The sequence below is a fragment of the Panthera uncia genome, chromosome F2 (genome assembly GCF_023721935.1).
Source record: "Panthera uncia isolate 11264 chromosome F2, Puncia_PCG_1.0, whole genome shotgun sequence".
Taxonomy (NCBI): domain Eukaryota; kingdom Metazoa; phylum Chordata; class Mammalia; order Carnivora; family Felidae; genus Panthera; species Panthera uncia.
The window spans coordinates 3,328,893-3,340,900 of NC_064812.1; the positions used below are offsets into that span (position 1 = coordinate 3,328,893).

At 44.5% G+C, this 12,008-nt stretch overlaps 1 protein-coding gene across 2 annotated transcripts in view; it reads left to right on the forward strand.

Moving 5' to 3' along the window:
• Window positions 1–12,008, forward strand: part of TRAPPC9 (trafficking protein particle complex subunit 9) — a 566,939-nt gene that overhangs the window by 44,337 nt on the left and 510,594 nt on the right. For both annotated transcript variants that reach the window (XM_049633425.1, XM_049633426.1), the window contains 2 exons: window positions 3,954–4,075; window positions 11,546–11,671. In XM_049633425.1, coding sequence (XP_049489382.1) covers window positions 3,954–4,075; window positions 11,546–11,671 — 248 coding nt within the window. The remainder of the gene's footprint in view (window positions 1–3,953; window positions 4,076–11,545; window positions 11,672–12,008) is intronic.

Here is a 12,008-nt window from a genome sequence, read left to right on the forward strand (position 1 = left end):
TGTGTGTGTGTGTGTGTGTGTGTGTGTGTGTGTGTGTGTGTGTGTGTATGCGCGCGCGCGCGCGCGGTGTGTGTATGTGCGTGCGCGTGCGTGCGCGTGCACGCACCTGCGCCATATTCTGTTCACGTCTCCTCTGCATGGACATTTGGTTTCCAGCATTTTGTAATTACAGGTGCTGCTGCAGTGAGTGGCCTCATCCATACGTACTGCTGTGTTACTGGGCTTGTGTCTTCACCATAAATTCCTAGAGATGGAGTTCCTGGGTCAAAAGGTTAAAAAATATAGACACACTTACTAGATTTTACCAAATTTCTCTCCACTGGGGTCGCACCACTTTGCACTCACAGGAGCCGCGCAGGAGGGTGCGTTTTCTCCACGAGTTTGTCAGCCGAGCTCCTTGTTGACTTTTTACGCTTTTGCCAGCTCGCTAAGAGTGAGAAGCGGTGTCTCCTACCACAGGTGATATCCAGCATCTTTTTAAATGGTGAGGGCCATCTTTGTGTTTTTCTTTTATGAATTGTCTGCTCGTGTCTTTGGCTCATTTTTTTCTTTTGGACTTTTAGCTTTTTGTCTCTCAATTTTATGACCTCTTTGTATATTAGAGCTCTTAGCCCTTTGTGATGTATATTGCAGCTATTTTCTCTCAGACCATCATTTATGTTTTGGCTTCATTTGTGGTATTCTTGCTGCATTGTCACATAACCGAATTTATCAGTGTTTTAAAATTGCGCTTGGATTTGCATCATATTTAGAGAGCTTTCCCTCTGTCCAGGTTTTAGAGGAATTCACCTATGCTGTTGAACTTCTTTTATGGTTTTCTGTTTTATATCTGGATCCCAGATCATTTGGCATTTACTCTTGCGTTTGGTGTGAGGTCTGTTTTCATCTTTTTCCGAATGGCCATCCAGGGGTCCCAGTACTGCTGATCTTTGACGTGCCGGGGGAGCTCACTGTGCGCTCGCCCAGGGTAACATCCAGACCTACTGGCGGCACTGTCTTCCTTGCTGTCCCTCCGCCGACGGGGCGGAGTATCACGTTGCCGGGCTTTCGCTTCGTAGCAGGACAGCGGCTGTAAGTGTGACCCAGCACCGCTGCCGGCATCTCCTCCGCGCCAGTTGGCACCTGCCTTTTCTGAACACCGGTGTTTCTCTTCTCTCTCACGGTTTTGTCTTTCTGTCCCCTGCCTCCTTTGTCTCTGCTTTATGCCCTCTTATTTCTGCTTTGCTTTCCTTTGTGTCTGTTGCCTTTCCGGTTTTGGGCCTTGTACGCAGTCTTGCACGCAAGCGGACTCCGTAACTCTCGCCCTGTCTCTTGGATGAATGGATGATGGTTGGATGGATACCTGAGAACCCGTGTGATTATGTTGTTTTCCCAACTTCTCTGCCCACGTTTTCCTAACTGTGTTCTCTCATTTTCTCCCCTCCAGCCTGGCTGTCAGCCTGGCTGTTTCGTTGATTTTTCCCGTTTGTAGACTCCAGGCTATAGCCTTGATGACTCCTGGTTCCACTGGTCCACATTAACGTTACGTGCAGGCTGTTGACCCTTTGTAGATGTCCAGAAAGATTGCATCTATCGCATACTAGTATTTTTAGAGCTTCTTATTCTTTTATTGAACAAAATTAATTTGCTGTGACCCACTAAGCTGTCTTGTGAGCTCTGCCCTTGTTAGTTTCTGACATATTGTGCTGTTCTGGGCTGTGGTGTGGGCGTGTACCCCCCGCCCCGTATTGGCGTTGAAGGTCATCATTGAATGAACCCTCATTTTCAGTGGTGCCATTTCTGTAAAAGATGGAGGGGCATTTCCTCCTTCTTCCTGGTTGGAGACGTCTTGATCATGTACTGTTCGGAAGAGAGGAGGTACCATATGAAGAGCAAAGGACCCGCTTCATTCTGGCCCCTCTTATCTTTCCCTCCCTTTCTTCAAGGGAGAAGGGTAGAATTTAAGGATGTAAAGATAAATTGTTAGAACCTATTAAATAAATCAAGACTGCCTATTACTTATTAAATATTTTAGCCAGAAATAAGTGTATTATATATAGGAAAACATGCAAAGCACAATCGTATAGTGGTGGAAAATGTAGGCCCAAGTTCGGATCCTACCCTGGAGTCACTGGCTCTGTAATTTTGAACACTAGTAAGGATACTCGGCCTCTCCAGGACTTGTTTCATCACCCGCGGAAATGAGATACACTAGGAGTGCCTTCTTCCTAGAGTGGCTGGGGGTTGTGAGTGAGGACCTGCAAAGTCCTTGTTAGCACAGGTTCTGAGTCCTTCTCAGTGCAAAAGAACCTATCTTTGGCTGTGATGATGGTACAGCCACTCTGTGTAAGTGCTCATCGCTCCAGAGGGGTGTCTTGTGGCTGGGAGGTGGAATTCTCAGTTCTGTAGCACTCAAGAATTGTGTCATTGGGCCTCAGTGATTGGAATCTGTTCTTTAAAAAATGTATATTTTAGGTTTTTTCGAGCATGCCCTTTTCTTTTATTATTTATAGTTCAACCCTCTCATCCCTTGCTGTGATTTTCACAAAATCCAGAGGAAACAAGATCCTAAGCCACCTGCCTCTTCCTGGTCCCCTGTGGTGGTTCTGTCTTCCCCAACGAGAGGAGGGTTTTGTGTAGGAAATTTTCTTTGTTTCCCTTTTCTTGGAGTCTTTCTGTCCATTTGTCACCTGTCCATCTGTGTTTCTATCCACTTATTCTTCTGTCTTGTTCCCAAAAGTATTTGAGACAGCTTAGAGAAGAACAGAATGTCAAACAAGCAGGTGAGAAGATGGGGCCGAGGTCAGAAGCGAGGGTAGGAGACAAGCTGGCACGCGTGGGGCAGGCATTGAGAGGCACGCCTGTGTCCTATGGATTGTCGGGATGGGCAGCAGCCCTGTGCCTGAGACCCCAGCAGGCGTGAAGGCCTGAAGAGTGTGTCCCGGTGATAAACTAGCGGCTTAGCAGGAGCCCAGCTGTTCCTGTTACCAGGCTTGGGAGAGTCGCTTTTGTGTTCTGTGAAATCAAAAACTGCTTCATCCTTTTTTTTTTTTTTTTTTCCCTGTCCGAGTTCCATGTGTAGTTGGTTATGTTCTGTAAATGGAGATTTCTCCAGAACTCTCCCCCACGTTGGTCGGATGGCCGGGGAATTAGGTGGTTCTGCTAATTGATAGGCAGCCAGAAATAGACAATGACGACCACAGAAAGGATCCTGGCATTTATGAGTTGTTTCTTCAGGGCTGGACGGTTCAGAAAATGCTTTCATGTAGTTGGTGGTCATTTGAGGAGACAGTGTGGCCTCCTGCTGGCACTCAGAGTGTAGAGCTGTGAGATAGTGCTCGCCACTGGCGTGGTCTTCCAGATGCCTAAGCTGGTTATTATGAACACGGTACTTTTCTATAATGCACTTCGTGTTCTTTAACAGAAAATTTCAACAAGGAGGAAAACTTACTTTGAGTCACTTAACATTTCATATGGTGCTTCGATGGTAAGACTTCTAGGGGATATACAGGCTAGGAAGGGGATACATAAGCTAGGAAGGGGGTATATGAGCTAGGAAAGGGATATATAAGCTAGGAAGGGAATATATGAGCCAGGAAAGGGGTATATGAGCGAGGAAGGGGGTATATGGGCCAGGAAGGGGGTAATGTGGGCCAGGAAGGGGGTATGTGACCGGGAAGGGGGTATGTGGGCCGGGAAGGAAGTATGTGAGTCAGGAAGGGGGTATGTGAGCCAGGAAGGGGTATATGAGCCAGGAAGGGGGTATATGAGCTGGGAAGGGGATATATGAGTCAGGAAGGAGGTATATGAGCCAGGAAGGGGGTATATGAGTTAGGAAGGTTTAAAAAACAGCATCATTATTTGAATTGCAGTAGGGAATATTTAAGTTTTATCTGGTTTGTGCCCCTCTTTCAAACAAAGAAGCAAGACAGAAAAAGCAAAAGATTATTTCTTTTCTTTCTTTTGGTTTGCAGGTGCCCTCACAACCAATGGCATAAATCCCGACACCAGTGCTGAAATTGGACGTGCTAAGAACTGTCTGAGTCCTGAGGACATAATTGACAAATATAAGGAGGCCATTTCCTATTACAGCAAGGTGATTTTACTGCTTCGTAAATCCCTTACATAATTGTGTTGTTTTAATCCGGGGTTCCTGGTTTACACTGTGAAATACTGCAGCTCATCCCAATTATTTGGTTCTGTAAGTATTCATGTATCATTCTCTAGTGCATGATACTATATACTAAAACACTTCTTTATTTCTGATTCATAATAGTGTGAATTTCATATTTGGAAAAAGGGGAAAAAGGACGATCATAGCCCCACTACTCGGAGATAACCATTTTAACATTTTGATATCTATTTTCTGGTCTTTCTGTCAACATATATTGCCTATATTATAAAAAACGGTGAGCATCCTATACTTACTGTGTGGAGACCTGCATTTCTCATGTGGCGTATCTCTGTAGTTAAACCTTCCACGGCCTGATTTTTAGTGATGTGGGCGACATTCCATCTTTTGGATGCACCCTTCTTAATACTCTGGGTTTATTTATTTATTTATTTAAATGTTTATTATTTATTTTTGAGAGACAGAGAGACGTAGCATCAGCGGGGGAGGGGCGGGGTGAGAGGGAGACACAGAACCCAAAACAGGCTCCAGGCTAGGCTGTCAGCACAGAGCCCGACGCGGGGCTCGACCCCACGAACCGGGAGACTGTGACCTGAGCCGAAGGCAGATGCTTAAGCGACTGAGCTACCCAGGTGACCCTTGGATTTAAAAAAAAAAAAAATTTAAATTTCATATCTACTTTCTGAAATACTGAAAACAAGAAGTCAAGCTGTGTAGAAGAGCGGTAGCAAAAGCAGAAGATGAAACCCGCCCACCTCTCCTACCCTTGTTTCTTAGAGTAACAGCTGTTAACAATTTGGTACATCTCTCTTGTGACCTTTATGCCTGTGAAATGCATATATGTGTGTATGTATATCTCTTATTTAGGAAGATGAGATTATACCGCATGTGTTATTCTGCAACTTGCTTTATTCACTCACAGATTCATCCCAGATGTCCTCCCACTGCAAACCTGCTTGATTCTTTCAGATAGGGTGGAAAGTCTTCCATGTTTTTTTTTATGTTTATTTATTTTTGAGAGAGAGAGAGAGAGAGAGAGAGAGAGAGAGAGATAGAGAGAGATAGCGTGTGAGAGGGGGAGGGACAGAGAGAGAGGGAGACACAGAATCTGAAACAGGCTCCAGGCTCTGAGCTGTCAGCACAGAGCCCGACGCGGGGCTCGAACCCACGGACCGCGAGATCATGACCTGAGCCGAAGTCGGACGCTCAACCGACTGAGCCACTCAGGCACTCCAATTTTTAAAAATTTTTTTAAATGTTTGTTTATTTTTTGAGAGAGAGAGAGAGACAGAGTACGAGGATGGGAGGGGCCGAGAGAGAGGGAGACACAGAATCCTAAGTAGGCTCCAGGCTCTGAGCTGTCAGCACAGAGCCTGATGTGAGGCTCAAACTCACAAACCGTGAGATCATGACCTGAGCTGAGGTTGGACGCTTCACTGACTGAGCCACCCAGGCGCCCCTCGGGTGGAAAGTCTTCTAAAGTGTGGATGTAGTCATTTGTCAACACTTTTGTAAGAGGCCATCAGGAACCCAACACGGGGAGTAGACGGCACCTAGAGCAAAGCGAAATGCCTGCTCCCACAGAGCTCACTGCTCGCTCTGATTTCCTAAATTCTTACCTTTTGATGGATGCTTAGGTTTTCTCACTTTCCCCTGTTAGGAAAAAATGCATCAGTGAACATTCTTGTACATATATTCTTGTGTGATTATCCCTTTCGTTATGATTTCTGGAAATTTGGGGCTCCTGTGTGGCTCAGTTGGTTGAGCGTCCAAGTTCGGCCCAGGTCATGATCTCAGGGTTCGTGGGTTCGAGCCCCGTGCCTGACTTTGCACTGATAGTGTGGAGCCTGCTTTGGATTCTATGTCTCCCTCTCTCTCTGACCCTCCCCCACTCACGTTCTCTCAAAAATACAAAAATTAAATATTGAAAATTAAGCAAAAAAGATTTCTGGAAATTTAATCACTGGATATGACATTTACACTTGTGATAAGTTACTTTCAAGTTACTCCCCAAATTCCTTCTCCAATAGGATATGAAAAGGTATAGATTTATTTAACTGATTCTCTTCTATGAATATTAGTTCATTTCAGTTTTCCTTGCCACAGTTGTAAACAGTGCTGTGATAAACGCCCTGGTAGAGAAATCTTTTTGGACTGATTTATTTTTTTATTATTTATTTTAAGGAGATAGTACCTAGACGTGGACTTGAGTCAAAGAGCATACATGGTGTTTTTAGAGTTTACTTACACATTGCCATAGTGTCGTGCCAAAAGGGTAACAGTCTGCTCTGTCACAAACACCAGCTATTGTATCCTTTCAGAGTATTTGTCACTGTGATGGGTGAAAGTAACTTCCCATTGTTTTAGTTTGGATTTGGTTACCAGTGAGATATTGGACAGTTTTTGCTTTATAGCATTTATGTTTCTTATATGAATTACCCATTTGTGTCCTTTGTACACATTTACGTTAGGGTGTTTTTCTTGTTGCTCTGTTATAGCTCTTTATATATGGTGAATACCAGCTTGTTTTCTTTCATTGATGCCTATTACTAATCTGTTTCCTAAGGTTGCTTGCCTTTCATTTTGTTCAGGAGATTTTCTTTTTCTTTTTGTGGTCAAAACAGGTTTCTAATACAGTAAATTTTTTCCTTTTGGGTTTTTACCTTTGGTATTATGCTTAGAAATACCTTAACAATAACATGGAACTCTTTTCTTCAGTTTTTTTTTTTTTATAATAAAGTTTATTTGAGAAAGAGAGTACGTACGAGTGACAGAGGGACAGAGAGCGAGGGAGAGAGAGAATCCCACGCAGGCTCCCCACTGTCAGTGCAGAGCCTGATGTGGGACTTGAGCTCATGAACCATGAGATCATGGCCTGAGTCGAAATCAAGAGTCCGATGCTTAACTGATTGAGCCACCCAGGAGCCCCATCCTCATTTTTTTTTTTTTAATCTTTAAAATGGGGATGATGATAGTACCTATCTGGAAGTGTTGTGGTGAGGATAGGCAGAGTTAAGTATATGGAAAGTATTGTATTTGATGAGGTTAGCATTTTAAAATATTTATCTCCTTACCTGTAATTTATTTTGTGTACATATGACACAGAAATAGCATTTATTTTTTCCAGGTTACTATCTACTTGTTCCGCCACAATTTATGGAATTCATACTTTTTGTCTCTGATTTGAAATCCCACTTACACTGAATACATACATATATTGGAGTCTAATTCTGAGCTTTTTTTTTTTTTTTTAAAATTTTTTTTTTAATGTTTATTTATTTTTGAGACAGAGACAGAGCATGAACAGGGGAGGGCCAGAGAGAGAGGGGGACACAGAATCCGAAACAGGCTCCGGGCTCTGAGCTGTCAGCACAGAGCCCGACGCAGGGCGCGAGCCCACGGACCGCGAGATCATGACCTGGGCCGAAGTCGGACGCTCAACCGACTGAGCCACCCAGGCGCCCCTGAGCTTTTTATTCCTTTCTATGAATTTCTTTTCTTACTCCAGCATCATGATATTTTATCTCCTGTGGTTTCTTTAACGTGTACTAGTGTGTCTTCTTTTCTTTAAAATCCCTTCCTCCCATCCTAGATTTTCTTGGCTAGTATTATGAATAATAATTCCTCAAGAATCCTGAAATATTTCGTTCATGTCACACACACACACACACACACACACACACACACACACACAAAACAGTTTGGAATTTTCATGGGGCTTAAAGTAAGTTTTGAATTATTTTTAGGAGAACTCCTATCTTTGCAAAATTACTGTCTCTGTAGAATATGTTAATGTCTCTGCACTTACACATCTTATTTTAAGTCCCGCAATACAGAGTTGCAGGTTTCTTCACAGAGAACGTGAGCATTGTTTTTAAGTTTATTTCTAGTTATTGCATGTGTTTTTGTTAATTTGGTGGATGAGATTTTTTGCCATTATATTTTTGAACTGCTTATAGCTGAAATGTAGAAAGGCAGATTGAGGTTTTAATATTCATTTTGTAACTGGCTGTTGAAAAATCTTAAATATTAAGTACTTTTTTCAAACTCCTTTCTTTTCTGTCTTTTAAACTTTGTTTCCAAGATTATCAAAATGATCATAGCTAAGTTCTGTAGGTGGGCAGACAGATGGAGAGAAGTCACGTGGCTCGTGTAACTAATTCTAGCAGTTTGGTGACTGCCTTTGGACTAGAGAAGCAGAAGGAGCCAGGGTTAGACCAGGGAAGGCTCTGAATGTGCACAGGAACCAGGCTCTCCTGCCTTTGTGGCAGAGCCCTGCGGGCATGGCAGGTGGATGGCTCTTCACCAGCCATATCTGATGGAAAGTTAGTGGCTGCCCACAGCACTGTGTTAGTAAGAATTCGAGACTTCTCGGTGGGAGAGACTTGTCTGCCGTGGGCACAGCAGGGGAGGCAGGTGGCCGTGGGTCTTGAGTTTTCCAGTCCCCAGAGTGGAAGGAGCAGCCTCTGGAGTAAGACAGGACTGGATTTGAGTCTCTCCACTGTGTCTGTGCCGTCTGACCTCATTTCCTTTGTATGCCCTCTCAGCCCCGGGTTTCTTTTCTCTCAAATGGTGAGGTTAAGGCCTACTGCATCAAGATTAAAAAAATTTTTTTTTAAATGTTTATTTATTTTGAGAGAGTGAGAGCAAGAGAGAGAGAGCACGTGAGATAGTGGGAGAAGGGCAGAGAGAGAAGGAGCGAGAGAATCCTGAGCAGGCTCCATGCTGTCAGCACAGAGCTCAATGCGGGGCTCGATCCCGTGAACCGTGAGATCATGACCTGAGCCGATAGATATCAAGAGTCAGACGCTTAACTGGCTGAGTCCCCCAGGCACCCCTGCATCGAGTTTTTAATCAGAGTAAACAATTTATACGTGTAAAATGCCTACTACCGGGGCAGACCCGTTTGTATTGCTCAATAAAAAAACGGTCATCGTCTGTCCTTCCTCGGTTGAGTACGTGCTCAACGAGACATCTGGGGAGAAGCCCGTTCCTAATATTGTGTGTGTGATGCAAACAGAGAGAGCAAGTGGATATCTTCCTTTCTCTGGTTGTAGTTCTGTTCATTTGCCTCGTTTTCCTCTTAGCTTCTTGTCTTTCCTCCTTTACGTCTTCCCCCACCATGAGACGACAGTGGTATAAGAATCTCTGAATGCTTCTCAGATTTGATTTGATCGTATTTGATTTGTACACACGTGCACACACACACACACATGAACACACATGTCAGGCTGCCTCTCACTTACCAAGGGAGAGGCCCCATCTTTTGGTTTTCATTCACTGTGAGTGATAGTGAAATCTTGTAAGCAGATTCTTGGTGGCTTCACAAATGATTTTTTATTAGATTTCTGATTTGTGGCCAAGGAAATTCTCTTTTATTAGAAGAAATGAAATGGAGACATAGACATTCTCCCGAGACATTGGTGTCATCATATTTATAGTTGGAAGGAACTTTAGAGAGCATATAGCCTCATACTTTTTCATAGGTGAGAGACTAAAGCCCAGAGAGGGTACGTGACTCGATTGAAGTCACACAGTGACGGCTGGATTGGGAGGCAGAGGACCCTCCACGCTTGAGCTATGGTGTCGGGCAGAGTTCTCGGTGTTCACCTACCTTTAGCTATGTTCCTGTGGCTTCTCAAGTGAAGGTCACTTGGTTCCTATCCAAGTACTAACCAGGCCCGACCCTGGTAGGTCACTTGGTTCCTAATGGCATGTTTGCTCCATATTAGTTCTGGAGTCAGATGGACGCAATTCAAACCTTGTCTCCGCCGGTTGTTGTGGGGTCAGATGGATGCAATTCAAACCCTGTCTCCACCAGATACTCGCTTTGTAACCTTGGGCAAGAAACTTTCCTTTTTTTTTTTTTTTTAATTTTTTTAAATGTTTATTTATTTTTGAGAGAGAGAGAGAGAGACAGAGCATGAGCGGGGGAGGAGCAGAGAGAGAGGGAGACACACAGAATCCAAAACAGGCTCCAGGCTCCGAGCTGTCAGCACAGAGCCCGACGTGGGGCTTGAACTCACAAACCGTGAGATCATGACCCGAGCCGAAGCCAGATGCTCAACTGACTGAGCCACGCAGGTGCCCCAAGAAACTTTACTTTTTTAAGTCTCATTTTAGAACCTAACAAGGATAATATTTATTTTAGGGTTTTTGTTTTAGAATTGAATGAGAGAGTTCCCTCATTTATTCCTGAACTATTGATTATACAATGCTATGCTGGGATCTGTGCTGGTAGGACAGTCCTTAGTAAGGACTCAGTAGTGAGAACGGGGCTTGGTCCCTGCATCCCAGAATTTTTGTTCCTGGAGAATGCTTATAGAGAGCAGGTGTGGAGGTTTTTAGTAATGGTCCATTCTTTACCTAATCCCTGCTGATTGTGGATACCTTTCTACTGATGTAAGAGCAATTTTTTATGATTGCAGTTTAAATCTTTATAATATAATTAAAAATATGTAAGTGTAACATAAACATGTGAAAAAAATGGAGTTGGCTTTTATTGCCACTTACATGGAAGTTGTTTCAAGGGATTTGAAGGAAAAGAAGTCATTTAATTTCAGTGGAATAAAGTCCTTCTGTGAGTTTATTGTTGTGCTGTTAAATGGTATGTAAAAATTGGTGATTTCTGACTTCAGTGTTGCCAGTTAGGGAAGCAGAGTTTCTCCTCATGATTGGGCGTGGTGGTTTTTGTCCCGTGCCATGAATTACGTACGTGTTACATACTTGAAAAGAGGGAAGAAGGAGGCTGCCCTAACAGCACAGCCCTTTCTTTTTCTACCTTATAAAAATACTTTTAGTAAGAAACGTGACCTTTGTAACAATTGGTAGGTGGACAGACTGCATTCTCCCGAGCATTTCTGCCTGCTGGGCCCATGGGGGTCTCGGTAAATACTTGTTGATGGAAAGGGGGGACTCCAGTGTTTGATGCCTCTGTAGGAGTATCTGTGAGGGACCTCCTCCCCCCGGGCGGTCTTTAGGCCCTGGTGTACATGGATTTATCTCTGTTAAACTTTTCTTCAACTGCAAGTTTCTACAGATACCGCCATTGAAAATCACTCCAGCTCGGGATGCTTAGAAAGAAAACAAAACCGGTTGGAGTGGAAAAGAAAACAGGCCGACAGCTAGTGTGCAGAGTTTCTGTGGTGCAGCCTTGGCGGGGCAAAGGGTGCTGGAGGGAGGGCACTGGGTCGGGGTCCAGGGGCCACTCAGCAGCCTGCTCCAGGCTCCGAGCCACGCAGTGTGGCGTGATAAGACTTCCCCCAATACAGTCCTCTCTCTCTGCTCTCCACCTGTCCCCCTTGGGAGGGACTGTTAGGTCCTGGAACTTGGGGAGGTGCCCTGAAGGGTCCCCAAGTTCCCCGTGATATATAGGCTTTGCGATACGGTAGAAAATCTTCTTTTTTGATGAGGATCCTCCTTTGTGCCCTACAGTACAAGAATGCCGGAGTGATTGAGTTAGAAGCGTGTGTCAAGGCTGTGCGAGTCCTTGCCATTCAGAAGCGGAGCATGGATGCTTCAGAATTTCTCCAGAACGCGGTTTACATTAACCTTCGACAGGTGGGTGCACGTCCTCCCGACAGGCGGGTGCGGTGCGTGGAAGGGTTAGTGCAGCTCTCCTGGACCCCGTTGTGACCCTGCTGCTAGGACTCAGTGTGGTGTGAAGTCTGCAGCCAGAACTCGGTGTCCTAAATACTGCTTTACGTTATGATACTTTACTTTCAGGATTCTGATTTTTCTTTTCTTTTTCTTAAATTTTAGAGAGAGAGCACATGTGAGCAAGGGAGAGGGGTAGAGGGAGGGAGAGGGGGAGAGATAGGGAAGGAGGGAGAGGGGGAGAGAGAGGGAGGGAGGGAGAGGGGGAGAGATAGGGAAGGAGGGAGAGGGGGAGAGAGAG